General features: G+C 34.6%; 3 protein-coding genes across 3 annotated transcripts; 1 reads left to right on the top strand and 2 right to left on the bottom strand.

Moving 5' to 3' along the window:
- Nucleotides 1-389: 389 nt before the first annotated feature.
- Nucleotides 390-2204, bottom strand: LOC122582250 (54S ribosomal protein L24, mitochondrial-like). The gene is made up of 3 exons (XM_043754617.1): nucleotides 1858-2204; nucleotides 682-1099; nucleotides 390-614 (listed from the first exon to the last, which is right to left on the bottom strand). Exons 1-2 carry the CDS (start codon nucleotides 2055-2057, stop codon nucleotides 682-684), a joined length of 618 nt encoding a protein of 205 aa, XP_043610552.1. The 5' UTR covers nucleotides 2058-2204; the 3' UTR covers nucleotides 390-614.
- A 5324-nt stretch (nucleotides 2205-7528) lies between these two features.
- Nucleotides 7529-11776, top strand: LOC122581946 (fatty acyl-CoA reductase 2, chloroplastic-like). The gene is made up of 9 exons (XM_043754277.1): nucleotides 7529-8077; nucleotides 8810-8913; nucleotides 9018-9217; nucleotides 9315-9415; nucleotides 9502-9703; nucleotides 9801-9962; nucleotides 10439-10520; nucleotides 10597-11000; nucleotides 11370-11776. Exons 1-9 carry the CDS (start codon nucleotides 7654-7656, stop codon nucleotides 11539-11541), a joined length of 1851 nt encoding a protein of 616 aa, XP_043610212.1. The 5' UTR covers nucleotides 7529-7653; the 3' UTR covers nucleotides 11542-11776.
- A 711-nt stretch (nucleotides 11777-12487) lies between these two features.
- Nucleotides 12488-18907, bottom strand: LOC122582008 (conserved oligomeric Golgi complex subunit 1). Its single transcript, XM_043754352.1, has 6 exons — nucleotides 16604-18907; nucleotides 15392-15586; nucleotides 15016-15296; nucleotides 14683-14862; nucleotides 14414-14591; nucleotides 12488-13080 (listed from the first exon to the last, which is right to left on the bottom strand). The coding sequence occupies exons 1-6, from the start codon at nucleotides 18800-18802 to the stop codon at nucleotides 12940-12942; spliced, it is 3174 nt and encodes a 1057-aa protein (XP_043610287.1). The 5' UTR covers nucleotides 18803-18907; the 3' UTR covers nucleotides 12488-12939.
- Between the last annotated feature and the right edge of the window lie 6799 nt (nucleotides 18908-25706).

Raw genomic sequence — 25706 nt, 5'->3', positions numbered from 1 at the left:
ATAGATATACCAAATTCATTATTTCTCTCTCTTCATCTAAACAAAGGTCAAAGGATATTGGCAGATGTGTTGTAACTCGTTTTCGTGTTCTTCCCTTTCCCTTTCTCTAAAACTATTGTCACAACTTTGATTATTAATCTAATAATAAAAGAGAGATATAAAGTACCACTTTCTTGTCACAAAACATCAAGTATACCTGGTATAACATATTGCTTATGACTGCTCATCTGTTATCAGTCATCAAATGTTGTTTTATTTATAATCCCCGATTTGTTAATTTCATTTCACTAAGTCTATCAAACAATCAACTTTTATTTGTAACATAGGTGTTGTTTCTGGTCAGTGAAAAACAATCGAACCAGGTACTATATACTGCACACCAGCACAACTTTAAACAACAAAAGTGCATTCAATAATTATTTCCTTACAAGCTGTTTCATTATAGTTAAATTTTGTGAATCTATAACTCTAAATCTCTAATCCACTAATCATTTTCAAGACCAAAAACTGGAGACACACAAATTGTATCGGAGAACAGGTTGTTTGTTGAGTGTTTGGACTTTGGTGCTCATATGCAGTAAGAAACTTATCTATTTGATGAAATACCTGGCAATCTGCCATAAAACTCGTAAGAAACAATTTATGGGAAATTTCTTGACCATAGATTTGTAACAGACATACCTAAGAATTAGCAACAAGTTCCTCATGATGATTTGCTTCAGATTCTTCACTGCCCTCAATTTGTTCGGGTTCTGGAGACCCAACAAATGCCTTCCTTCGGGCAATACTACGAGCAAGCCGTTGTTCTAGTCTCATATCTTTAAATTCCTCTGCAAGTTTGATTTCTTCCTCTTGTGGAAAGAAAACAACCTCCATGTTTCCGAGCTCTTCATACATCTTTTCTATTTTGGATTTCCATAAAAGACCCATCTCTGTGTCCATCTTCTTGTATGGTGTCTTTAGCAAATACTCATCGATTCCACCTGCCTTGTCTATACAACGAAGAGCATGTGTTGTTACTTTTACTCGAATGTGGCGATCCAGAACATAACTGAAGAGCCTCTTTTCTTGCACATTGGGTTTCCAGCTCCTCCGAGTCCTATCACCACAATATTACCCCAGTTAACAAAATTAATCTTCATATCATAGATTAAGTAGAAGAGTTGGGCTTTGTGTTTGACTCTTGCTGGAAGCATCTTATCAGAGGCCTGTTTCACCACTCGACCGATGATTTACAGAACTTAACAGTAGAACAACCTCCTAATTTGGGAATATAAAGTGCAAAGTTGCACAGACCCAGAAAACCACTAAGAAAAGGTCAATATTAGGAAACATGACCATATTCACAAAGTGACCTTCTGGAACCAATGGAGCTATACGCATAAAGGCTACCCCAAGAACTAGACAGTGGGGATTGAACACGGGTGACGGCTCTACATCGGAGGTTCCTATACACACTTTTAAAATCGACAAAGAGGGTGTTTGGGAGTGCATATTTTCAGATGCCTGTCCTAAGACCCACGACACATAAAAGATAAAAATAAGTGTGTGTTCTCTAAAGATAAGCGAAAGAGCACCTAATATCCAAACACTTCAACCTACATTCCGCCTTTCGACAAACACAATCAGCTATAAACAACATTCTGCTAAAAACCATAACCCGAAACAATAACTTAGCAGTCCTTAGCCACAATTTAAACAGTTCAAATTAATCATTTTACTCAATAACTTGTACTTCCAACATGATGATCAATAATAATACAAGCATTTAGATTACAATACTAATTACTCAACTAATAGTATGTATACATTATATACATATACTCATATATTAAATGAGAGAGTGTGAGTACTGACTTGTTTCCACCTTTCTCACTAACTTGATTACCAAACTGAATATGACGGCCAGCAAAGATTCCACGGTGGGCCCTACCCATAATCACCTTACTATCCGGCAAACATTTTTTTAGTGATTCTTTAACTCTTGGATCCAAATTCTTTTCACCCCCAATATTTTTCATAATCTTTTTCACCATTTCCTTTGATCTGAATGCCATTTTTTGTGATTTCGATTTATGGGTCTTTGTTTGTTTACGATAAAGTTTTGATCTTTAGATGTATAAGGGAGTGATTGGATCCAAGATTATATTTTGATTGAAATGTTTTATCTGGGAGGGTTTAGGGTTTTCTTGGATGTTAAAAGATTTTTTTGATTTCACTTTTCTATATGTATATATTTAGAGCTTTGTATAAATGGTCCCTAATCAATAGCTATTTTACACTTTTTGCATATGTATTTTGGACCTTTGAAAATATCGGTAATTGTTGCTGGACTTTTATGCTCATGACGAGATTTGTGTACTCTTGTAGTCTTGTTGTCGCCGGATTTACTTTTTATTAATTATTATAGAAAATATAAATCCTCTTAAATAATACTCTAAAAATCCTACTAAAATTATAAAAAGATGACATGTATTATTTACTAATTTTCTTTCCTAATTTTATCCCTTGATTTTTCTACGTGTCATCATCTCATAATTAGAAGGATCTTTAGGCTATATGGTTAGGAGAATTTATCATTTCCCTTTTATTATACCGCAAAACGTTGTTACGGGATATATTTTATACATTAAATAATTTTAGATATAAACAATTTATAATAGTACTAATGTTATACAAATATATTTGATGCCAAATATTCGAACTTAAATTTTAAAAACAGATACGAAAATTTTGTAATAATTATAATAAAAAAGAATAAAAACAATAAGAATGATAAGATGTATAAAACATAATACAGAACAATAGCTATATTAACCGCAAATAATGACACTCTAACGATGATGATATAATACAGTGTCTTACTTTAAATGTTACATGAATGTAAAACGTAACGATGCTGAAATTTATTATTTATTAAAACAAATTATATATTGGAAAACCGATGAAAATTTATTATATACTAAACTTTGGTACATTCAGAGTTAAAATGATGTTGTTAGTTAAAATACTTGATCTAAGAACAAATAGTGGTATAGATGCAATAATGTTTTTTTTCAAAAAGGAAGTTATAATACTTGTATCAGTGCGTAGGTCCTGGATTTTGCATACGCATATATTTTTTTTTTTCTCAATGACTAAAACCAATGAATAAAACCCGACTATCCATATGGTCCAATTGCGAAAGACCATCTCATATATCCACAAAAGCAAAGGTAGCCCAAACCCACCAATCTTTAGAAAATTTCTGGTTGTCCGAAATCATATTACATAAAAATCCGGTGTGAATTTAAACGGATGACCTATATATGAGAATCAATCCATTCTATGGTGGTAGCTATAAGGGCATTGTAGCTTTTTCTGTGAAAAATATGTAAGGTGCAAGAGGTTGTCAGAGAAAAAACTTTACTATCAAAATGGCAAAAAAACTTTTGAAAAACTTAAATTTAATTAAAATATTGTTTGAATTTGAGAGCAAATGAAAAGCACAATATCCGTCATCCTATAGGTTATGTTTTGAATATATTCTTGTACTAAATAATGTATTTTAATTAATTTTAAGTTTTTGAAAAGATCTTTGCCACTAAATATTAAGGAATTTTTCCAAAAACCTCTTATACCTATTTACACATTTAAAAAAAAAAATAACGTTTAAATATATACCAATATGGATACTCTAAATTTATACGAGTAGTAATACAAACACTTTAGCCGACAAATATCTACCAAATACATGAAGTTAATGTTACATGATACGTGTACTATGATAGTAGGCCCGTAGGGTGTTCTAAACTTCTGACCCAAAACATTATGCCAAAAAGTGAAAAGGCCACAAATTGGTCCATACATGGACACATCACACACATGGTCACATTACCCACTATAATAAAGGAGTACTATGTGAATAGTGTTTTTTGTCTTTATATGCAGTTTTAATATAAATAATAGAATTAGCAGCTATAATAACAAAAATAGATTTGGTAGAGTGGTTGGTCTCTATGGCTTAAGGGGTGGAGGTCATGGGTTCAAGCCTTCCACCCTTAATTTTTTTTTCTTTTTTTAATACTAAAGTATTTGCATTTTAGTCCTTGTTTTTTTATTTTTACTTTTCAGTCCCTTCTGTTTCTCTTTTATTACTTTAACCACCTAACTTTATATAATTTGTGTTTTTTTAATCTTTTGTAACATTTTGTTTTTTTTATACCTTTATCACATTTAACATTTTTTTTTAACTTTTTAAAATGTTATATATTTTGTTATATATTATGTTTTTTTTGTTCTTTTTTTAAAAAATTTTTGTTGCGTTGTATTTCTTTTGTACTCTTTTAAACATTTCGTTTTATACCTTTTTCACATGTAACATTTGTTTTTTTTATATAACTTATTCATTTAGTTTTCATATTTCTTTTTGTTTTTTTTGGTTTTCTTTTTCTTTTTTGATTTAGTATATTCCTTTTGTAATTTTTTAAAATTGCGTTTCAATATTTTTTTGTCTCCCATAAATTTGTGATTTTTGTAACCCCACCTATAAACGCAAACGTTTTCAAAAACTTACGCCGCCCATTAGGCGGCATGAAATTCCTAGTTAACTCATGAAGCAAAGTGAAGTAGTAAACACTGCAAATCTGTATCTCATGGCCCATGGCTATGTTATATGTAAGTACCTTTTCTGCATGATATTTTTATCTATACTTTTATAGCTATATAATACCTAATAAAAAAAACATTTTTTATATTAAAATTTAAGTCTTTGACATGACTAAAATGCCCTTATATAAAACGAAAAAACTTTACACGTATCTCATATTTCACCAATGCCTCTCTAAAAAAACATACACTTTTCATTAACTACACCACCCTTTTACATCACTACATTTACATTAATTTTTTTTGAAAGACACTACTTTTACATTAATAATCACAACGTTAATGTCACCATCACCCGTCGTCCCGCTGCCGCATTGCGTGGGTACTTCTCTCGCTACTATATACTTCCTCCGTCCCATTTTAATTGTTCAATTTTGACTGGTCAAGTCTTTTTCTTCCGTCTTTGACCGTAAATATCTTTGTATGTGTTATAAATTAGTTGATGAAAGTTGTATAAAAAAAGTACATTTATCAATTCATATATATTAGATCAAGTGTTATATAACATAAACAAAGATATTTACGGTCAAAGTCGGAAGAAAAAGACTCAAAAGAGTCAAACTATAATACTTAATATGAGACAGAGGGAGTAAAAATTATATCTTTATTTATACTTCTATCACCGTAACTCTTTTACACAACTATCACGGGCGTACGTTGGTCGTTGTTACCCATTTTGGTAGTATGTCCTTGTTATACATTTGGCAACTGTGCATTGCACAAACATACTAATTCTACGTATGTAAGACTATCTCTAATGTTAAAGACGTTCTTAGATGTCCTTAAGTTATCATATCATATCCTTACAAATCCTTAAAATCCTTATAAATCCTTCCAATCCTTTAATTTTACCTTCAACCATACAAACATCCTTACATATCTTTATATTTTTCACATCACCACACATTCTTACATATTTTATACCAAAACAAACAACAAAAAGTACTTTGGATACGCAATTTTGTAAGTCAAAGATTCATATAACTAAACGGATTATTCCATTTCTTTCATAAGTTACTTTCTCAAATTATCTATTTGCTTGAAGTATTTTATATGAGACGTTTTGTTAATTCCTAAAATCTTTATATTTAATCAAAAGTTTGTTCCAACAAGTTAGGTTTACGTCATTATTTTCCGCATTCTTACTGAATTACTCTTCATATATACGTATGGGATACTTTTTTGTTTTGATAGTAGTTATGATTCCATAATTGCATGAGTCTTACCTTTAAATATGTCTAAGACGTAGTAAAAATATCTTTAATCATCTAGTAGCACATGTTGTGTAAACGGACGAGTTTATTTTTATCCAAGATTCAATAAAAACCGTTCAACTTAATATAAATGTAAGCAGTTTAGTTTAATAGAGATATTTTATGACCGTTTTCAGGCTTCTTTTTCTGACTACCTCAAAAATTATATGTAACAAATTTAAATTCAAAGACTCCGATCCTAATAGAAAACGTCCAAAATGATAACTACTAGACTACTTTAAAAGCGTTAAATAGTATCATATGTCTAATATGTCGGTTTAAATCCGAACTAGTGGAATGATTACCTAATGAATAAGGAATTAAGGATACTGGTAAATCTATAGCAGCAACTGATGTATATATTTTCATTGTATAGTAAACATATATTGTTGTGGATGACTAAAATTTGTTGTAACTTTATCACTCTCTGATGAATAATGCTAACTTATGCTACGATGATAGGCACAACTAACAGTATGTCAGGTTAGAATTTTGTTGTTCCCACCAACTGGTCCAATGAACGTCATTAAACGAGTTCCTCACCTAATATTTTATGCTTGGTGCATGTTTAAGAGTGAAGTGTTTTGTAATGGCTACTCAAATCACGTTATTAAAAGATTGATACATCCACCAACCACTCAATTACACCATCAATCAATAACAAATATACTAAAAGACCGAATCTCACAATAATACTAGCTACTAATATCCAAATAATCTCTCATTAGCAAATAAGAAGACAAATAATCATCAGGCACACTCCTCCCTGCCGTAGCACTGCCGACATTGAGCTCCACCACAACCAACTAAGCCGGTTCTGTAATGGACCATGCTAAGGTCCGTTGGTGACGTGGTTTTAATGGTATAACTTTGTTTTTTAATTCGTTGTATGGTTTGACAGTTTGGTATTTGATAAAATTAGCAGTTAAAAACTTTTTTTGATGGAAATGTGATTATTACACAATTAGGAAACGAAGGAGACATTTTGTTATATTTTTGGTAAAAGAACACATTACCTAGAATCAAAGTTAAACTAAAAAACACACATTTAACATTTCTTTTAAACAACTTTCTTTAATCTATGACTCTATGAGTATATATATAGATAGATGTAGGTATTTGCAACATACACAACCACATGGTACTTGTTGGCGAACATTTTACCTAAGTTACTTCATCACATTAATATCTTCTTAACAAAAGTCAAAATTTCTCTCCTTTTTGTTTTTCTAAGCCAAAATCCCACACCCTTTTTCCACATGAATATTTTATTATTTCCTTAAACCCAATTTGAATATTTAAATGACATAAAATAATGTAAAATAACTACTTCCCGCCATCTTTTACGTTAATGATAACAAGTGTGATTCCAAAGCAAAAAGGGAGCCTTTACCTTAATTCTCCTAACCTTCATCTCCTTGTACTATTTTTATATTATTATATACATATATTTATATATATAAACCACAATCTCACCTATCTTTCTTTAATTGTATATTCAACCAAATTCATATCTTATTTCCTATCTATTTGTTCTTAATTGTTTGTTTACTTGTTTCTTGTAATAATTTAATAGTTTTTTTTTTGTGTGTAACATGCTACAACTTTTTATTGTAGGAGATGTTTAGCTAAAGAAACTTTCCAACTTTACAACCAACATCTCCCAAACTAGAAAAAATTCATCCCTTGTGTGATTTTTGGTTTTGACATTTTTTTTTGGCCTTTTTGGGATTGATTTACATTTCTCTTGAAAATGATGGGGACTATGTCTATTGGTTCTTCCATCGTCGTTCTACGAAAAGGGGTTGTTAATTTGGAGGGTAATGACAAGAATTACCCATGGTTGTTTAAGAAGAAGATTAATTGTATAATGTGTTGTCAAAGTGAAGGAAATGTGATTAAGACTAATGGGGTACCGTCCGTTTTGACCAAACGAGCTGTTTTGGTTAACGCGGATCCTGGAACCGCTCTATTGGATACTGAAAACTTGGTTTTGGCACCAAATGGGAATGGGCAGGTTGAGATGTGCAATGGTAGTGCGACAAAGGAGTTGGTCTCATATAATGGTGCACAAAATGCTTCTGTCATGGGTATAAATGCTCAGGGTATCGGAATTGTGAATGTATTAAAAGGAAAAGACTTTTTTGTTACTGGTGCTACCGGGTTCTTGGGCAAAGGTACGAAAAATTTCCTAATTTTTCTTTTATATAATTGATTTTATGTATGGTGTTCTTGATTTTATGTATACCTTAAGGTTAAAGGTTGATCTTCAGTTTGTTATATATTTGATTGAAAATAATCTACGTATCGTTCAATCTTAGATACAAAGGCTAAAAGAGCTAAATGAAGGAAGGCACCATTAACCATACCTTGAACTGTAATTACAAGACCATTAATTTACTGCTAGCCACATCCGTGTTTTTGAACTTATGCTATATTTTAACATTAAGCTGCAAAACTAACCAAGATTACGAGGTATCATGCACAATCAGATGCGCCAAATTTAACTAGTTTGCTAATAAATGGAGTGATTCGGGTTATGTTTTATTCCTTACTGGCATACGGGCAAAACAAAATAAATAGTGTAGAACGGGTCAAGTCTTGTATGAAGCTATTTTTTTCTATTGAAAGTATACTATTTTTGTACATATTTGACAAGCTAACTATTGACACAACTCTAAGCACTCAAACCACTCATTTTTCTACCTCTAGACGTAACTCTAGTTCTCTAAACTAATAGAAATCTTTGATCTCATATCAGTTGCTTGTTTCATTTCTAAAGTGTGTGCAGGCACATAATGCTAAATATATGTGGCTGTGAATTTGCTCAATTTTTTGGCTAAAAAAATAGTTACTTTTGGACTTTCTAACTTCTTGATTTGTTCTTGATACTCAAATAATCTGTTTAGTGCTCATAGAGAAGATATTGAGAACGGTACCGGATGTAGGGAAGATATATCTCTTAATCAAGGCAAAGGACACAGATGCAGCCATGGAAAGATTAATAAGTGAAGTAAGTTTTTTTTTTTTTCATGTTTTTTCATCTTGTGGGAATTCTATGCATCACTCATTAACATTCGATAGTAAAGTAAAACTTAATTTAGGATCACATTACAGATAATAAATACAGAACTTTTCAAGTCTCTCCAACAAGCTTATGGGAAATCCTATCAGCCTTTCATGTTAAGCAAACTGGTTCCTGTGATCGGAAATGTTTGTGAACCTAACCTTGGATTAGATGAGGATACAGCAGATGTGATAGCACGAGATGTTGACGTAATTGTAAATTCTGCAGCTAATACCACATTTGATGAAAGGTTAGTCTTAATTTACTCAAAAATCAAAACTAGATTAATGAAAATCTAACAAGAGGAATAGTAAGGATTTATTGAAATTTATAAAACGGATTTGCAGATATGATGTAGCTCTTGACATTAATACGGGAGGGCCTAGTCGCCTTATGAACTTTGCAAAAAGGTGCAAGAAACTCAACCTCTTCCTGCAAGTTTCCACTGGTAAAATAATCACCTCTAAAACAAGATTTTTACTAAAAGTTAAAACTTGTATATAACTTGGAATTTTTTGTGATAAATGTTTGTAGCATATGTTAACGGACAAAGACAAGGAAGAATCATGGAAAAGCCTTTTAATATAGGCGAGAGTATAGCACGCGAGAGTCTTATGTATGGGAGTCACATGCCAAGGTTGAATGTAGATGACGAAATACAAATGGTTTTGGAATCAAAAAAATCTTTTGGAGAAAATGCAATGGCTCAAAAGCTAAAAGAGCTAGGATTAGAGAGGTAAATATTGTATCTAATTTTTATATCATTTTAGACACTTATTATTCACAACCACCAAGAAAATATCTTGTTTCCATTCAATTCCTGATTTAACTAGGGCTAAACTATACGGGTGGCAAGATACGTATGTTTTCACCAAGGCAATGGGAGAAATGATAATTGATAAAATGGGAGGAGACATACCTGTGGTCATAATGCGGCCTAGTGTCATTGAAAGCACTTACAAAGAACCTTTTCCAGGATGGATGGAAGGAAACAGGTAACACTAGCTATAATGATTAATGGTGGCAAAATGGATGGGTCATGCAGGTTAGCTAACTGGTCCAAACGGACCGGGCAAGTTTGAGCCAACCCACCAAGACTTTTTTTGTCCATTTTATATAGAATAACTATTTAAAATATCTAATGTCCTAGTAAGATTAAAATTTTGTTGTCTACTCATTATGGAGTAATTTATTATTCAAAATTAAAGCAAGTTAGATTTTTAAGCATATGAAAACACTTTGAAGACTTTTGACTCATCTGACATATTTGAGCATTAGCCAAGTTTTAATTTTGACGTGTTTAACTCTTTGGATATACAATGCAACCCAAATCAACCCATTCTAAGCAAATGGGCTGAGATTGCTACCAATCATTTTTCTTACTAATTTCAGCTTGATATTACTCTTGAACCAGAACCTCTTTGTTATAAATTACTATTCAAGTTTTCTGCTTTTATAATCTCTGTTGAAGGATGATGGATCCGATTGTACTTTACTACGGAAAGGGACAACTTAGTGGATTTCTTGTTGACCCTAACGGTGTTCTTGATGTAGTAAGTGCTTTTCTTGTCTCCGGGTCTCTAAAATCATAATATTTGTTTGATGACCCACTCCACAAAACCGTTGCAGGTTCCAGCTGATATGGTAGTTAATGCCATCATGGCAGCCATGGCAAAACACCTGGCCGGTGGGAAAAACGAAGAGAACCACATATATCAGATAGCTTCATCAGTAGTGAACCCGTTGGTTTTTAAGGATTTGGCAAGGCTGCTCTATGAACACTTCAATACTTCACCATGTTTGGATTTAAAAGGGAGGCCAGTTCATGTACCTATCATGCAACTTTATCGGTCCATGGAAGAATTCTCTGCTCATATATGGAAAGATGCAGTTAATAGAAGTGGATTAAATAATTCGAGTTCTACAAACAAAGGGAAGTATTCACTTAAACTGGAAAATATTTGCAAGAAATCAGTGGAGCAAGCAAAGTATTTGGCCAATATATATGAACCATACACATTTTATGGTGGAAGGTAAACATATTAAGTCCAAACTGAATCTCTACTTTTGAATCCCTACTATATTTGTTTGCACTTCAATTCATATCAATGCTGTTCTATAAGGTAAACTACACTGTCAATGAATCTCACAGAAATGTGCATCCATATTTTGTTTCAAAAAAATGGGGTCTTTTGAGTCAAATTTTGGTAGACTTGATGACTGCACATGTCCAATTTGGTATTTTTGGCCTAATCGAGACAATGTGTTCTTTTTAATCGCTGGTGTCATTGATAGATGTCTAACTTGTGTATAACCCACACACATAAAACACTTCATTCTGCTAAAAAGATGCAAGTTTGAGATCTCCTAGAAAAACTTTCTTTTTTCGTTCTGTTTTGCAGGTTTGATAACAGTAACACCCAAAAACTAATGGGAATGATGTCTGAAGAAGAAAAAAGAACATTCGGATTTGACGTGGGCAAAATAGACTGGAGAGATTACATCTCCAATGTTCACATTCCAGGGCTAAGGAGGCATGTAATGAAAGGAAGAGGAATGTGCACCCAAAAGTAACTATACCAAAAAATTAATCAAGAGTATCCTTTATGCATATTACTATAAATAGAAAGCTTATTGTAATAAATTATTGTGATTTCTCTCTTTTATTTTCTTTTGAGTTTGAATTAAATGGGACCAAAACCCTTTTACTGATGTAGTTCATTTGATTGGATGTTAAAGTTAATGAAATGGTATGTTGTAACTGATACTGTATTTTAAGATTCCAATATTTGTTATCTGTTATCAAATACGAGTAATTCTGTATGAGATCATATCTGTCATGTATGTTGACTGCGCTGTATAATGCGTTCATTGAGATATTGTTCCCATAACTTGGTTTGGTAGCTTCGTGTCATCTTTATACGCTCAGTTCATGTTCTAACATGCCATCTTTGTTCACTCTTGTTCTCTGCATCTTATAACATACATCGCCTGCATATGGCAGATCATAAACTTGCAAAAAGAATGAAGGTTAGGATTGTTAAAGATGTTCTGCTATATTGCTTTAAGTTTACCTGTGGTCAATTTGAAAGCAAGTACGATATAAATTTGGTTATGATGTTGCCGTTTTCTACCACTATGAGTGATTTTAGAGGTATGTAAGTCAACTTTAAGTTTTGTTAAGGTAATTAGGTAAAATATATATAGCTTTTCCTAATAATGCTCCTAACAATTTAATCATCATACTAAAATCAAAGAATAAAATTAAGAGAGAAAATTAGTATATTACACTTATCATGTAGTAATTTTTAAGAAGATACACAATTTCCCGGTTATTAAAAGTTGTTGCACTATCAAGTTTGTCATGTAAGTTTTAAAAGGATACATCATTTCCCGTTTACAAAAGGTTGTTCCCAATATCTTCCTCTCAGTGTGTGCTCATTAGCTGTCTTATAGTGTTCAGTAGATATTAGTTGAAAGAAAACCATACTTGACGTAAGACAACTAAGACAATATATAAAGTTTTTAACTAGAATCATATCCTCTCCATACTCCTACATTCAATAACAATGAACCAATGGATATTCCTATAAAAATTAACCCGACACGATGCACACACCTCCCTTTCCCTGTACTAGTCTCTTCCATTACACATGAAATATAAATTCACCGTTCACCTCATTTTTAGCATTATGCTCCCAAAATTTACATTCACAAAATGCAAAAACTTAATCCTATAAACCTTATCAAACATTATATGCTCTTCAAAAGTTTCCTTGCATCTTTTGGGGATGGACATACCAATATATGCTCGTTGACATCACCTTGTGTAAAGAGGTTGTGTGTGTACAGTCCATGGTGGCAGTAACTTGGCACTTTAATATCCATCTTTTAGCAATTCCGGTCATCAAATTGTACCTTGTTTGCTTGGGATAACTAAGTGGTGTTTTACGGTTGAACGAATAAATGAAATCAATAATCTGATCTTCCGGCTGTGAATTGGGAAAGAAGTCCAGCTGCTTGAGCAGGTAAAATGTCACCAAACCTACCCACTTGTCCTTCAGTTAGCATGGATCCCAGTTTCAGTGTGCTCTCTCCAAATCTACTACCAACCTGAAAATAAAATTAACCTTTCTTATTAAATATTGCTCACATTTTCAATTAAAGATTATAAAAGAACACCAAAAACCTGAAACCTTAATCCAATCAGATGGAATAATCTATGTTATGCAACTTTCAGTGATGAGAGAGTCTATCTATTGTCAAGGTTCATAATCATGGAAAGTTGCAGGTCGCCAGGTCATTGGGTTACATTAACAGATGTAGCAAATTTGTCTCGTTTACTTATACATGTGTCGATTGGGATTACATTTCATCTCAAAAAGGTTGGGTAAAACGAAAAAAAGGCTGATTGGAAACAGGTGAAGATTCAATTTAATCACTTTCAATGCATAATCCTCCTAAATCATTATATGTATATAACCAAAACGGAAAATTAAATTTTGGGCTAATATAATATGATTGTTTCCTCAATTTGAGGGGGGAAAAAATGGAAAAAAAAAAATGTTTCCTCAATTTAAGTAACCTATTTTTTATTTCTTTAATTCTAAAAATGTTTCCTAAATTCAAATTATGAGGTTAACATGTTTCCTAATTAGTGAAATTTTACCCAAATTTTCACTCTACATGGAAAAACTCATGTAAATTTTTACCTACATTGAAATTTCAGAAAAGTATAGGGCTGAGAGGAACTGAAAAGAAAGTTACTCAAAAAAAAAAAAGAAACATGCATAGTATGCTATTCCAAAAATGACGTTTTCCCTAATCAGATTACTATTGCAAATTTGGAATGACATTAACTTCGTAAATATATTTGACGAGCTGGTTATCAACTAGGGGACAGAAGTTTTGGGCCAACCCACCTATTTTATCACTTCTGATCCTATAAATTGCAATTTTTGATGCCAGTGTATTGGGTACAAGTTGATTAAAAGTTTCTCAAAGATCCGCAGGTACCTCGATCTAGAACTCATTTTTTTTAATATGCCACTCATTTAAGACAATTTCTATACACATGATAAATGATAGTGTAATTGATGTATTTAAGTTGAGCATCAACATATTATGGAAGAATATAAAGAACATAAAACATGACTAGCACGGTACCCGCGCAATGCGGCAGTGTGATGGCAGTGACGGATGGTGATGGTGGCGTTAAATGGTGTAGGTAATTGATGTAAAGGTGTCTGACTTAAAGGGGGTAGTAGAGATATTTTATAATATAGGGACTGATGGTGTAATTTAATATTAAGGGTTGATGGTGATTTAATTCATTAAGGGTAGTTTGGTTAATTCGTATGTCCCATTTTCTTACTTTCAACATAAAGTTATAATTTTTATATAGTAGTATAGAAGTATAGAAGTATAGATTATAAAGAGATTTAACCTGCATAAAAGATTTCAGGAAAGGTGTAGCAACCCCTGAACTTGTATTGTCATCCATATCCATATTGCGGGAGAGCTCCTCTTGGGTATAATTTCTCCAAGAACCCCTTGTAGAAACATCGTCTACAGATGTTGCAATAGGGGACTTGCTTGCTCCCTTCGCAGATAATACAGGAGCACTACATACCAAGATTCAACATCAACAGACCAATTTAGAGTGCAGCTACAGAGCTACATATATAAATAGATACATAAAAACCAAAGACCAACCTGATGGGAAGGTATTTGAAACGAGGAACAGTAGAGCATCTCATTATATTTGATTCTGAACTTGTAAGCAATTTTTGTGTGGTATCCGTGTACATCCGATGAAGCTGCACAAAGAAACCAAATAGGACAGCATGCCGCAAATAAGACTGCTTCTCATTCTCCATAAGATATGGCTCATACCTACATATGGGAACTATATTAGACAATGGCAATGTTGAGAAAAGGTAATATTAGTTATAGTGAAGTAAAACTAAAAATCACATTTACAAATTATGAACCTTATCCAAAGCAGATAAAATCATGTAAATGAAAATAAAGTAAAAAAATGCGTACGTGAGCCAGTCTATTGGGTCTAGCCTCTGTGAGAGGCGATTCACCAGCCCATCAAGACGATCTTTCATAACCGACTTTGGTTGTTGCACATCTTGCTTCCGTCTATATGACGGTTTAGTCTTTGATGTTTTTACTACATCCTCATTTCCACTCAGATCTCCACCAGACAGAATGTCAGCAGCAAACTTTAGATCCAATAAGATTTGGAGAACCCCTTTTTCAGACACACGAGTTTCACTAGCCTCGTCATTGACAAGAAAATCCACATAAAGATCAATCACCTACATCAGCATATAAGATGACAAACTCAGGGGGTTGCTAAAAACTTAAAATCAAAAAGAAAAAAAAAAATCAAAACTGAAGCATAAATAAATACCTTCTCCAACAATCGTGCAGCAAAGTTTTGCAAAATTGGTTTGTCAAGTACATGACCCCCAACTCTGTGAACTTCTTCACAAGCTTGAAATAAATATGAAGTGATATACAAGGACGGCATGGAAGGAAGAGAGATCTTGATCTCTGATGGGTGCTCAGCAGAGTCCTCTTGCTTAACTATAGTCTCCTCCCAGCCCTGTTCAGAATACAGAAAGCTATTTAGATTAGGCAATTAGTAACATATGACAGCATCAGTCAACTAGAATACCAAATGAATATAAAGAAAAAGGAAAAAAGTAAGGGACTCTTAAATCCATGAAAGGACTGCAGAAAAATGGTGCAAGGGTATATTTATGGCAGACAATAAGTTGGTCAAGTAAACGAGCTTAAAACCATGTGTTCGTGTAAGTCGCAAGCAGTCAAGTACACTCGTTTGAGAATGGAGATAGTGATTGGAAAAAAGTATGTGATGTCTTCTACCATTGTCGACTAAAGCTCTAAACTTTCAATTACTTGTTTCTTTACGTACAGCTAACTCATGTTTAATTGTTCAAAATAAACATTGACCTACCGCGCACCAACAACTTAATTTGATTTCATTCTCCCCTTGCAAAAAGTATATCAGTTAGCATGCCATAGAGATGACTGATATATCACCAATATTTTGGGTACTGAAGAGGAAATTCATTTAGATTGGGAACATTTTTATTAAGTCCACAAAAAATTCATTTAGATTGGGAACATTTTTATGAAGTCCATTAAAAACTAAATAAATGAACCTAGATGATGACTTGATATAAAAGAGGGGAATGTAAAATAATTTACATAGTCTTCTACCGGTAAAATAAGGCCACACTAATAAAAATACAAACTTGGTTCAAAAGGTATCATCTTTTAGTATGTTCAATTCCTCGTGTATACATGCATATGTGTCAGCTTAACAAGTTCAGTTAATAAGAAAACCTATCCACCATGTTTAGAATGCCAGATCTGATTTCTATGTTCAAGATAGAGATTGTAATCTATTTAAGTGGGTACCGTTTAGATTAGAAAAAAAAAAAAGAAATGAGCATGCTATTTTAGGAATACATGTTCTGTAACAGACTAACAGTAGCTTAAAGATTTGGATGCTTATTGCTAATACATGACAAAATAAACAATGAACAATCTTGAAATATGATCCAATAAAAAGAAGTTATGAACGAGCACGTACTCTCAATGGAGTGGTTGTCGATAAACTTTCATCATTTTTGAGACTATGTGAGAGGACCGCTGAAAGTTCATCTGAAACCCAAGTTATCCACAAGTTATGAGCTTTAATACAAAGATATTGTGTTGTTCTTCTAAGTTCACCAAGACGTGGGCTCGGACTATCCTTGAATGCATATAACGCAGAAGCAGCAAGTGAAAATTGTCTTATAGATGATGAAAGCACTTTCTTCCCATGGTTTTCAGAAGTTACAGAATCAAATGCTTCACTCGAATACCTCAGAAGTGGTGACACTTTACCAGAGACCACTGCCATACTTTCATCTACCCACATTTTGGGTGAACCAAGTATAACAGGAATATTTCTAGAGTACTTTTGGAATGCAAACAGTAGTCTTCCAATGAAAAGTGACCTCTCGACAATTATAGCAGGAGATGGTGAATCATCTTTCTGATTGCCATGTTGCAATGCGGCATACAAGCTCTCCAATTCATTCTCCAGCTCTGTAAGTATGGCCGACATACTCTCAAAACATTTACTTTGCAAGTATGGTGCTAGTTCCCGTGACCTTAAGGAGGCTTTTGGAGAGTCCAAGAAGCTTAACAAGTCCTCAAGTACATTCTTGCAGTGGTTGTCCACCGCCATTCTAATTCTGCCAACTTCATTGCCAAAGTAAGCATTTAAACAGCTCTGGTAATCGCTAATGTCGGAAGACACTTTAGGGCTAGTCACTAAACCAGCCTTTTTGATAGTGGGCTCCATAAACCAAACTCCGCCACCTAAAGGAGACCTATTCATAAAAGCTTGGAAATCAACTCGACCACCAGGACCCTCTTCAATTGTAAGAATCGACTCATGTACATTAACTACATGATTCATTTCATGAAACCCGGAATGAATTATTGCTTTCATCCTACTAGCAAACGCCTCTTCAAAAATCTCATCCCAAAGATCATCATCATTACCCAAAACAAGTTCCCGTGTTCTACTCCACGGCATCTCAATCTCGGATCCAAAAACGCTCTTCAACCACTCCAAACTCCCTCCCAACACATCCTTCCCTTCCATCGTCTCTCTAATCAACTTCTCAGCAGCAGCAAGCTGTCGCCCACTATCAATCACATCAATCAAAAACCGCCCGTTAACCTCATTAACAATCTCCTTCCCACAACTCCTCAAAAAATCCAAACACACCTTCCCAACAAACTCCCGATCCAACATCACCATCGCACTCTCCAACTTCTCCCTAAACCCCTCCCACAACCTAACCTCCTCATCAGGATTCGGTATCCCACCAAACAACTGAGAAACTGGCGGAGAATCCAACACCGTCTTATAAAACAACGGGGCGTCACTCAAAACCTGCAAAAACAACTCCCCAACATGCGCCACACTAACTTGAATCACCTTCAACACTTCACAAAACACCCGTATCACGTCTTCCCCATCCCCGCCACACCCACTCAACTTCTGCACGACACACGTCTTCCTACTCTCGAGCAACAACTTCAAACACTCCCTCGGGTCAATCTCATCAATCACCGCCACAGCAGCAATCGCATCCGCATATTCCTTAATCCCAATCCCATCTAACAACAACCTATCCCTACTACGTTGCGATATCTGCCCCTTAAAACTCTCAACTATCTGCCACTGATGTTGCAACAACGGAAACTTGGACAACACGTTTTTCGTCTTAACATCAAAGTCACTAACTAGACAATTATATACTAACTTAGCACGAATGTATCGTGCGGCAGAATTAACAAACCTGTACTCATCTAAACATCCCCAAATGTTTTCAGGTGTATCTACAATGTACTTAACACGACACGCAATACCGTAAATTCGAGTTCTAGCGGGGTTCGATATCGATGCATAATTAACAGAACTAGTATTATTAGTATATTCATTAGATATAGAATGAAGAATACCGTTATGAATAGATTGAATATTTTGAGAGATTGAAAAATTAGATGATTTCATATTGATGATGGAATCGGCGGAATCGATGAGATCACGGTAACGGTTGCCGACGAGTTGACGGAGCTCTTGTGATTTGTTGTGGATTTGGGTTCGGGTTTGGGCTTCTACGGTTCGGATCTCGGATATGGGTTTTGTACGGAAGAGGGATTCGACATCTTTGGTGGTTGGTTGGGAGGGTGGGGAGGATGGTGATTGGGTGGTTGTTGTGACTCGCATTGTGGTGGTTCACGGTGGCTGACGGTGGATCTGGAAATGATATGTTGTGCTGGTGGTGGTGGTGGAGATCTGGTTTAAGGAAATATGTGAGACCAACTATCGAGTGCAAGACGAGATTAAGGAAAGGTTTAAATAGGTTAAGGTTTTTTTCCTAATTGCAACCTTTAAGGCTTCATTTTTTAGGTTTTTTTTTTTAAAAGAAAGAAAAAAGGAAAAGATAAGAATTTTTATCTTTTTGTATTCTTAAGTTTTTTTTCAAAAAGAAAAGAAAGTAGGTAGTTGGTCAGGTAAAGGCTGACCAAGCCTGATGCTTAGCTGGTCTTTTCGGATGATCAGCCACACTGGGACTGAGACACGGCCCGGACTGCTTAAAGTATAAATGAAAGGAGTGAAACAAAGTGTCGCTTCAGGAAACATGGGTATTGAAAATCTTAAAAAGCCGTAGGTTCCCAATTTTAAAAGAATTCCCGCCAAGGGACCTTCCCCAACCCTCACTCCCCCTTTTACAAAAAGAAGCCCCGCTCAACAACCCTCTCTGATAAGGATGAAAACGAAAGAATCTCAATTTTACGACAAATCCGGTCCGATGGCTGTTCTCCACTAACCACAAGGATATTTTCCTGTATTTGTTCGATGAGAAATGCGAGTCTATTTTGTCCACTTTCTCCGTTCCCCTCTAGAAAAATGAAAAAAAAGGTAATGGAATTACTTCTTATTCCCGTGTTTGATCTCTTCCATCGCGGCCTCACTCCTTGTCACCTATGTTGAAGAATGTTATATATTTCAGGAGCTAGATTAGTTGCCGATGAACAAGTCAGAATTGCCTTAACAAAAATAGATGGAATTGGGCCTAAAAAAGCCATTATGGTTTGTTATTGATTAGGTATCAGTGGGAACATAAAGATAAAAGAAAGATTATCTCTTCAGATTCGTTAATATGTGGATTCCGTTTCCGAATCTTCCGATCTGTTTTTTTTTTCAAGACTACTACTATTGCTAACGTAGTAGGCAAAGTGCTATTAATCGGATGGTCCGACCCCCATCTCGACCCGGTGTCGCAAGGGTATGCGTTGAGGTGGATCTTCTCAAGAAAAAGCCTAACCTAATAGGGTCTTGGTTAGGCATGGGAAAAACGGCATAAAAAATAAAAATGGAAAAAAAGATAGCAAAAGCTACCCAACCTACTAGATCCTTTACATAAAAATAAGGGTAAAAAGCAATTTTATCCATCTCTGAATGTACACCCAATGGATTATTTGATCCATATTGATGCAATGCCTTTCGTTTGATGGCATGCGCCTTCTTAGAATAAGGCTAGGAGCTATTCTCCAGGCTGCCTTCACCCTATGAGTGGGGTCTTTGTCTGGAAAGGACTATGCCCATGGGACCGCCCCCCCCCCCCCCCCACACACACACAAGGTACATCTCGCGCTTATGGGCCGCTATAACTATCCAAGAATACACTCGAAACTGGAAGGATAAAAAAAACCACCCGGTGGACTGCCGAGCTGCCAGTTAGTTATCTTATTTCGTATAATGAAGTTTTTCCTCTTGAGCAAAGATCTTCGTCCTAACAAGGGGCTTCCGTTTAGTCGATAGCAATTCAGCAAGCTCCAATAAGGTATCGAGAGGGCTATCACAGTCAGGTGCGAAGTAATTAGCCCTATTTGTAAAGTAGCTCTATTCCTATTTAGGGAGTGAAGGCTAAAAAAGGCTTGATGAACCGTTCTGTTCGCCACGCACCGGCCCCATTCACTTGCTTATCGTAGAGGCTGTAAGTACAAAGTGCCCCACAACTATTCATAGTATAGTGGGGTTGAAAGACAAGAGTGCCCGCCCCTTCTTTCTCAAGTAGGCTACTTTTTCCGGAACGCAGTCCGAGATAACCGTAACCGCGTATATATATAAATATATCTTCGATGCGGTCTGTCCGCTTCAACCGTTCTTTCACCTCCCAAAGAGCAAAGTTGGCTTGATGAGCGCAGATGAGGAAGCGGGAGCAAGAAAACCAAGAATCTCTTTCTTGTCCTTCTACTTAAGGGGCAAAGAGAAGCGCTTTTGCTACTGAGAAAGCGAACGGTCAGCGCGAAGGTTCAAGACTTAGCCGAACGTTAGCAAGGAATATTTTTAGCCCCAACGACAAATGAACCTAGGGGCGGGGCATTTTCGGGGAGTAGCCCGCTTCCCATTACTCAATAGGGCAATTCCTCGCGCATAATTAAGGGAGCCATTGAAAGGTGACTAAAACACTAGAAACGAGCGGAAGAAAAAATCAAGGTTTTTTCCTCCAAAAGTTTTCTGGCCATTTTGGCCTGATTTGGATGGAAAAGAAAGTGGAAGGGTGATTACAGGTGGAAGGGGTAGTTGCAGGTGGCGGTTTCAGGCAAGGGATGGTTGCAGGTGGTGGTTGCAGGTGGCGGTTGCAGGTGGTGGTTTCAGGCGGTGGTTGTAGGTGGCGGTTTCAGGTGGTTGTTGCAGGGAAGGGGGGTTGCAGGTGGCGGTTGCAGGTGGAAGGGGGTGGTTGCAGACAAGTTTTTTTTAGTTTCCTTTCAAACTCGAGAATGACTTTTTTGAATGTAATCTTCTATCCTTTCCTCTCCTATCCAATCTTCCCCTTTCTTTTCTTTTAATAAAAACTCAAGAATGAAGTGTAAACGTGAAGGATTATTGGTAAAAAGTTAAATATTTTCAGGTTAAACTATCCGCACGATGCGGCAGCGGTTTGAAAGTAATGGCGGTGGTGGTGGTGATGTTCGTAGAGGATGTAACTGTGTAAGTAATTGATGTAAATACATAGTGGAGATAATTTAGAAGATAAATAATGGATAATGTAAATTAATTTATTAAAGGTAAAATGGTAATTTTGTATTTAACATTTTTATGAGAGAGAGTATGATGATCATTATAATATAGTATAGAAGTATATATATTCACTGGTTTTTTGGGGTGTCGTTAGGACACTAGGTGTCCTTGACGTGCAAGAAACGACATAAGATTGAATGGTAGGAAAAAAAACCTTCAAGATATCCAGGCTACGAGTTATTTTTGGTATAAAAATAGATCGAGGAAATGTAACATTAGTTGGCAAGATTGGAATGTTTTCAATATTTGTATGTAATAGTGAGATCTACATATTGTATGGGTGGTCTCCTTTGTGAATAAAAGTTAATTTTCAAAAAAAACAAAACAACAACAAAAAAAAAGTTAGGACATTAGGAGTCATAGTATAAAATTTTTCAAACCCTCTTAAATCTCATCAATCACATCTTTCCAACTTATTTTATTCTTCTAACTCTCTCAACCTGTTTTTTTTTTGGACATTTATGACTTTTTCAACCCTGTCAAGTTTTATTTTATTTTTTCCATCTAATTTAATCAAACACTTTAATAAAACATAAAACAATTTAATAAAACAATATAAATAAAACATAAAACCGTCCATTACATAAGCTACTAAAAAAGACAAAGTTTGTTGCAACAAATCAAACAACGACTAACTAGATAGATAAACAACATAGAAATCACTCATCAAACTTCCATCCATACTTCGCCGCATTATAAACGTGTAAGCACCCAAACCTTTTAATAGAAGTCAATTAAAATTTTTTATTATTATTATTATTAGTACCCACTGCGGCGCAGTGAGGCAAAACACCTCCACTGCGGCGCAGTGGAAAACTTCGGCAAATAAAGAACAAAAGCTCACTGCGGAGCAGTGAGGCAAAACACACCCACTGCGGCGCAGTGGAATCCCACGGATCAAAATGACCAAATGCCCACTGCGGTGCAATGAGACGACCTGCAGAAAAACCCCTTTCTTTTAAAATTAACTTTCCTGTACCATAACACAAAATGGTTTCAACTAAAAATGCCAATTTCCTTCACAAACTTTCATGGACTAAGCCAAACCTGCTTATGACATATAAAACACCATTTCAAAAGACTTGACATCTATACAAGCTTTACAAACACATTGTTCAACAAGTGGGTCGGATGCCCAACTTGGATAATTCATCAAATCTTTCAAGACTTGCATTACCCATTTAAATACAATTTTCCAGAATTTCCAAAACAAGTTAACCAAAAGGGATTTGTATCAAGAGCCAATAAGTACCAAAGGGATCATCTACCCAAATTATCCAAAATGCCAACCTTCCAAATGGCAAGAGCTTCCAATTCTAACTTCACTCGATCGCTTCTTTACCCTTGCTACTACCAACTCCTATAAAAGAGTTAAATAACTAAAACGTAAGTTACGCTTAGTGAATGCATACACATATAATCATAATCATGCCATTTTAACATTGTGCATCAAGCACCACATAAAGTTTAGCAAGCTAGCCATTATATACATATCAAACAACATACATTCATTTTCAACATGACCATGGACAATTTGGCTAGTAGGAATTTACCCATCTACTAGCTCTTGCAAACAAATTGACTAGTAGGAATTTACCCACCTACTAGTTCCAACTAACAACTATCAAATGGGTCATAGGAATTTACCCACCTATGACCTCTAATAACAAAAACATGATTATATGCATATACACTCACCTCAATTAAGCTACTTGACACTAAGGCTACAAGCTCGAAAATTAAATCTTCAATACCTATACATGAATAAACACATACCATCTATGAGTTCCATAACTCAACTCCCTTACATGTATCTACTTGCATTTTCCTCAATTCTAACATTATGGTGTTTGGCTCCTCAACACTTTTCCAACAACTTCCAAATTCTCGTCACAAAACTTTGCTTCATAAATTACTAGTCAAACACCATAATGTATGAGATTTCTTACTATGAGGGATTTTCATTACCAACAAACTCTTTAAATCAAACTAACCATTTCTCAATCAAATTTAATTAGGGTTTTACTTGAAAATCCCAAATAGCAAAACCCCCAAATTCTAAGATTAAGAACCCTAAATTTTAATAACAAATAGATTTGGGGTTATGGAAATCATCACCTCAAGAATGAGAGACAAAGAATTAGGGTTATCAAATCACAATTCTTCCCCTTTTTCTTCCTAGAATTTCCGGCCACCACCACCTCTCACAACCCTCAATTTCAATTTCTTTTACAATGGAGATGGTTATTGTTATTGTTCTAAGATTAAAATTCTTTAATTTGAGTTTCTATTGCATGGATTTGAAGAAGAATTGAAGGTTCAAGAAGGAGTAGAAATGTAGTAGAGGAAAGGAGTTGTTAATAAGAAAGAAGTGGAATTGTGGCTAGCTTATCTCCCTGATAGCCACGTCCCATAACATATTTAGTGGGTAAAATACCCGCTAGCCACTAAAGCTCAAACTAAATTAATCCCTTAACTCAAGACAAAATACTAGGAAATTAATTTAATGTCAAAACTACAAAAAGGGTTAATTTCCTATTACCTTAAAATATTGGGATGTTACAAAACGTATAAACGATAAACATATAACAATTTATATAACATATAACAATTATGAATGTATAAATAACAAATATTCAAGTATAGATATAGTTTTATATCAAATGGATCTTCTTGTGTATCAGGAACGAATTCATCATCATCTTCGTCAATAATGGGTGTTGGGTCTCGGTATTTCATAAAAGGATCCAAATTTTCCATATTTATCTCGGTCGTTTGGCGCACAACATATTGGTAACGATTCATTGTTGGGGGGGGGGGGATACACCGGTTGAGATTGCGATTGCCTTTGAACATGAGGTTGAGTAGTCGGTGGATCGGGAATATAGTATTGTGAGCTTGCTTGTTGATATTATTGTTGAAATTATGATTACCTTTGAACATGAGGTCGATATACGCATCGTCGCCGCCCTCGTGAACCGCTAGTTATGTTTTTATTGTTGTGGCTTCCCTCTCCTTGAATCCATGTGAAAAAGTGTGGTATATGATACAAGTATAGATTTGGTTGTGGTTTGATTTGAGAAATTATAGTCTATTTATAGACGATAAAAAAGAGAAATTTTTTAAAAAAATCCCAATGACCACTAAAAGTACTTTTCTTTTGCATATAAATGAAAGATTTCTAACAGCATGAAAATTCCTAAAACTTAAAACTTACATTAGGCAAGTCTAATAGTAAACATTACAAAATGTGATTTTTTGCTCAAGCATTGAAATTGATTTTGGGATAATGTCATACCAATATAACCACCTATGACAAAATGGTTATATAATGTAATAACTTACTCAGGTGACTATGTGATGTATGCACTGATGTTTTTTGGGCTATGTGATGTATGCTATCGAGTACCTCAAGTTGTAACATGTAATTTGGTAATAGTTTAAGGGATAATGACATACGAATGTAACCACCTATGACAAAATGGTTATGTAATGTATCCGGAAAATTTATACTCCGGTCATCTTCTCCGATGAGTTTTCCGGCAACACCATTATTGAAAAAAATACGTATTAAACTAATACATTTCCATATAAACTCGAAATCGGGAAGTTAACAGCAGCCCAAGAACATATAAACTCAAATCCAATTGCAATTCAACGAAATAAATCAACCCAAATCCAATTAAAGCTTTCCATATAAACTCAATTCAATATATAAAAACTATATATATCAATTCTAGGTTTAATAAATTTATATGATTATATATAATGGCATACGAATGTAACCACCTATGACAAAAAGTTATGTAATATAGTGTGGTGACCGGTAACCTTTACAACAGTTAACACGATACATCACATAACTCGAAAAATGAAGGATCTTACATCACATAGCCATCCGAGTAGGTCACTACATTACATAACCATTTTGTCATAAGTGGATATATTCGTATGTCATTAACTCTTTATATATATATATACATACATATATATATATGTATAATATATATATATATATATATATATATATGTATATATATAT

Source organism: Erigeron canadensis, chromosome 9 (genome assembly GCF_010389155.1).
Source record: "Erigeron canadensis isolate Cc75 chromosome 9, C_canadensis_v1, whole genome shotgun sequence".
Classification (NCBI taxonomy): domain Eukaryota; kingdom Viridiplantae; phylum Streptophyta; class Magnoliopsida; order Asterales; family Asteraceae; genus Erigeron; species Erigeron canadensis.
This window is presented reverse-complemented; position numbering and strand designations above follow the sequence as displayed.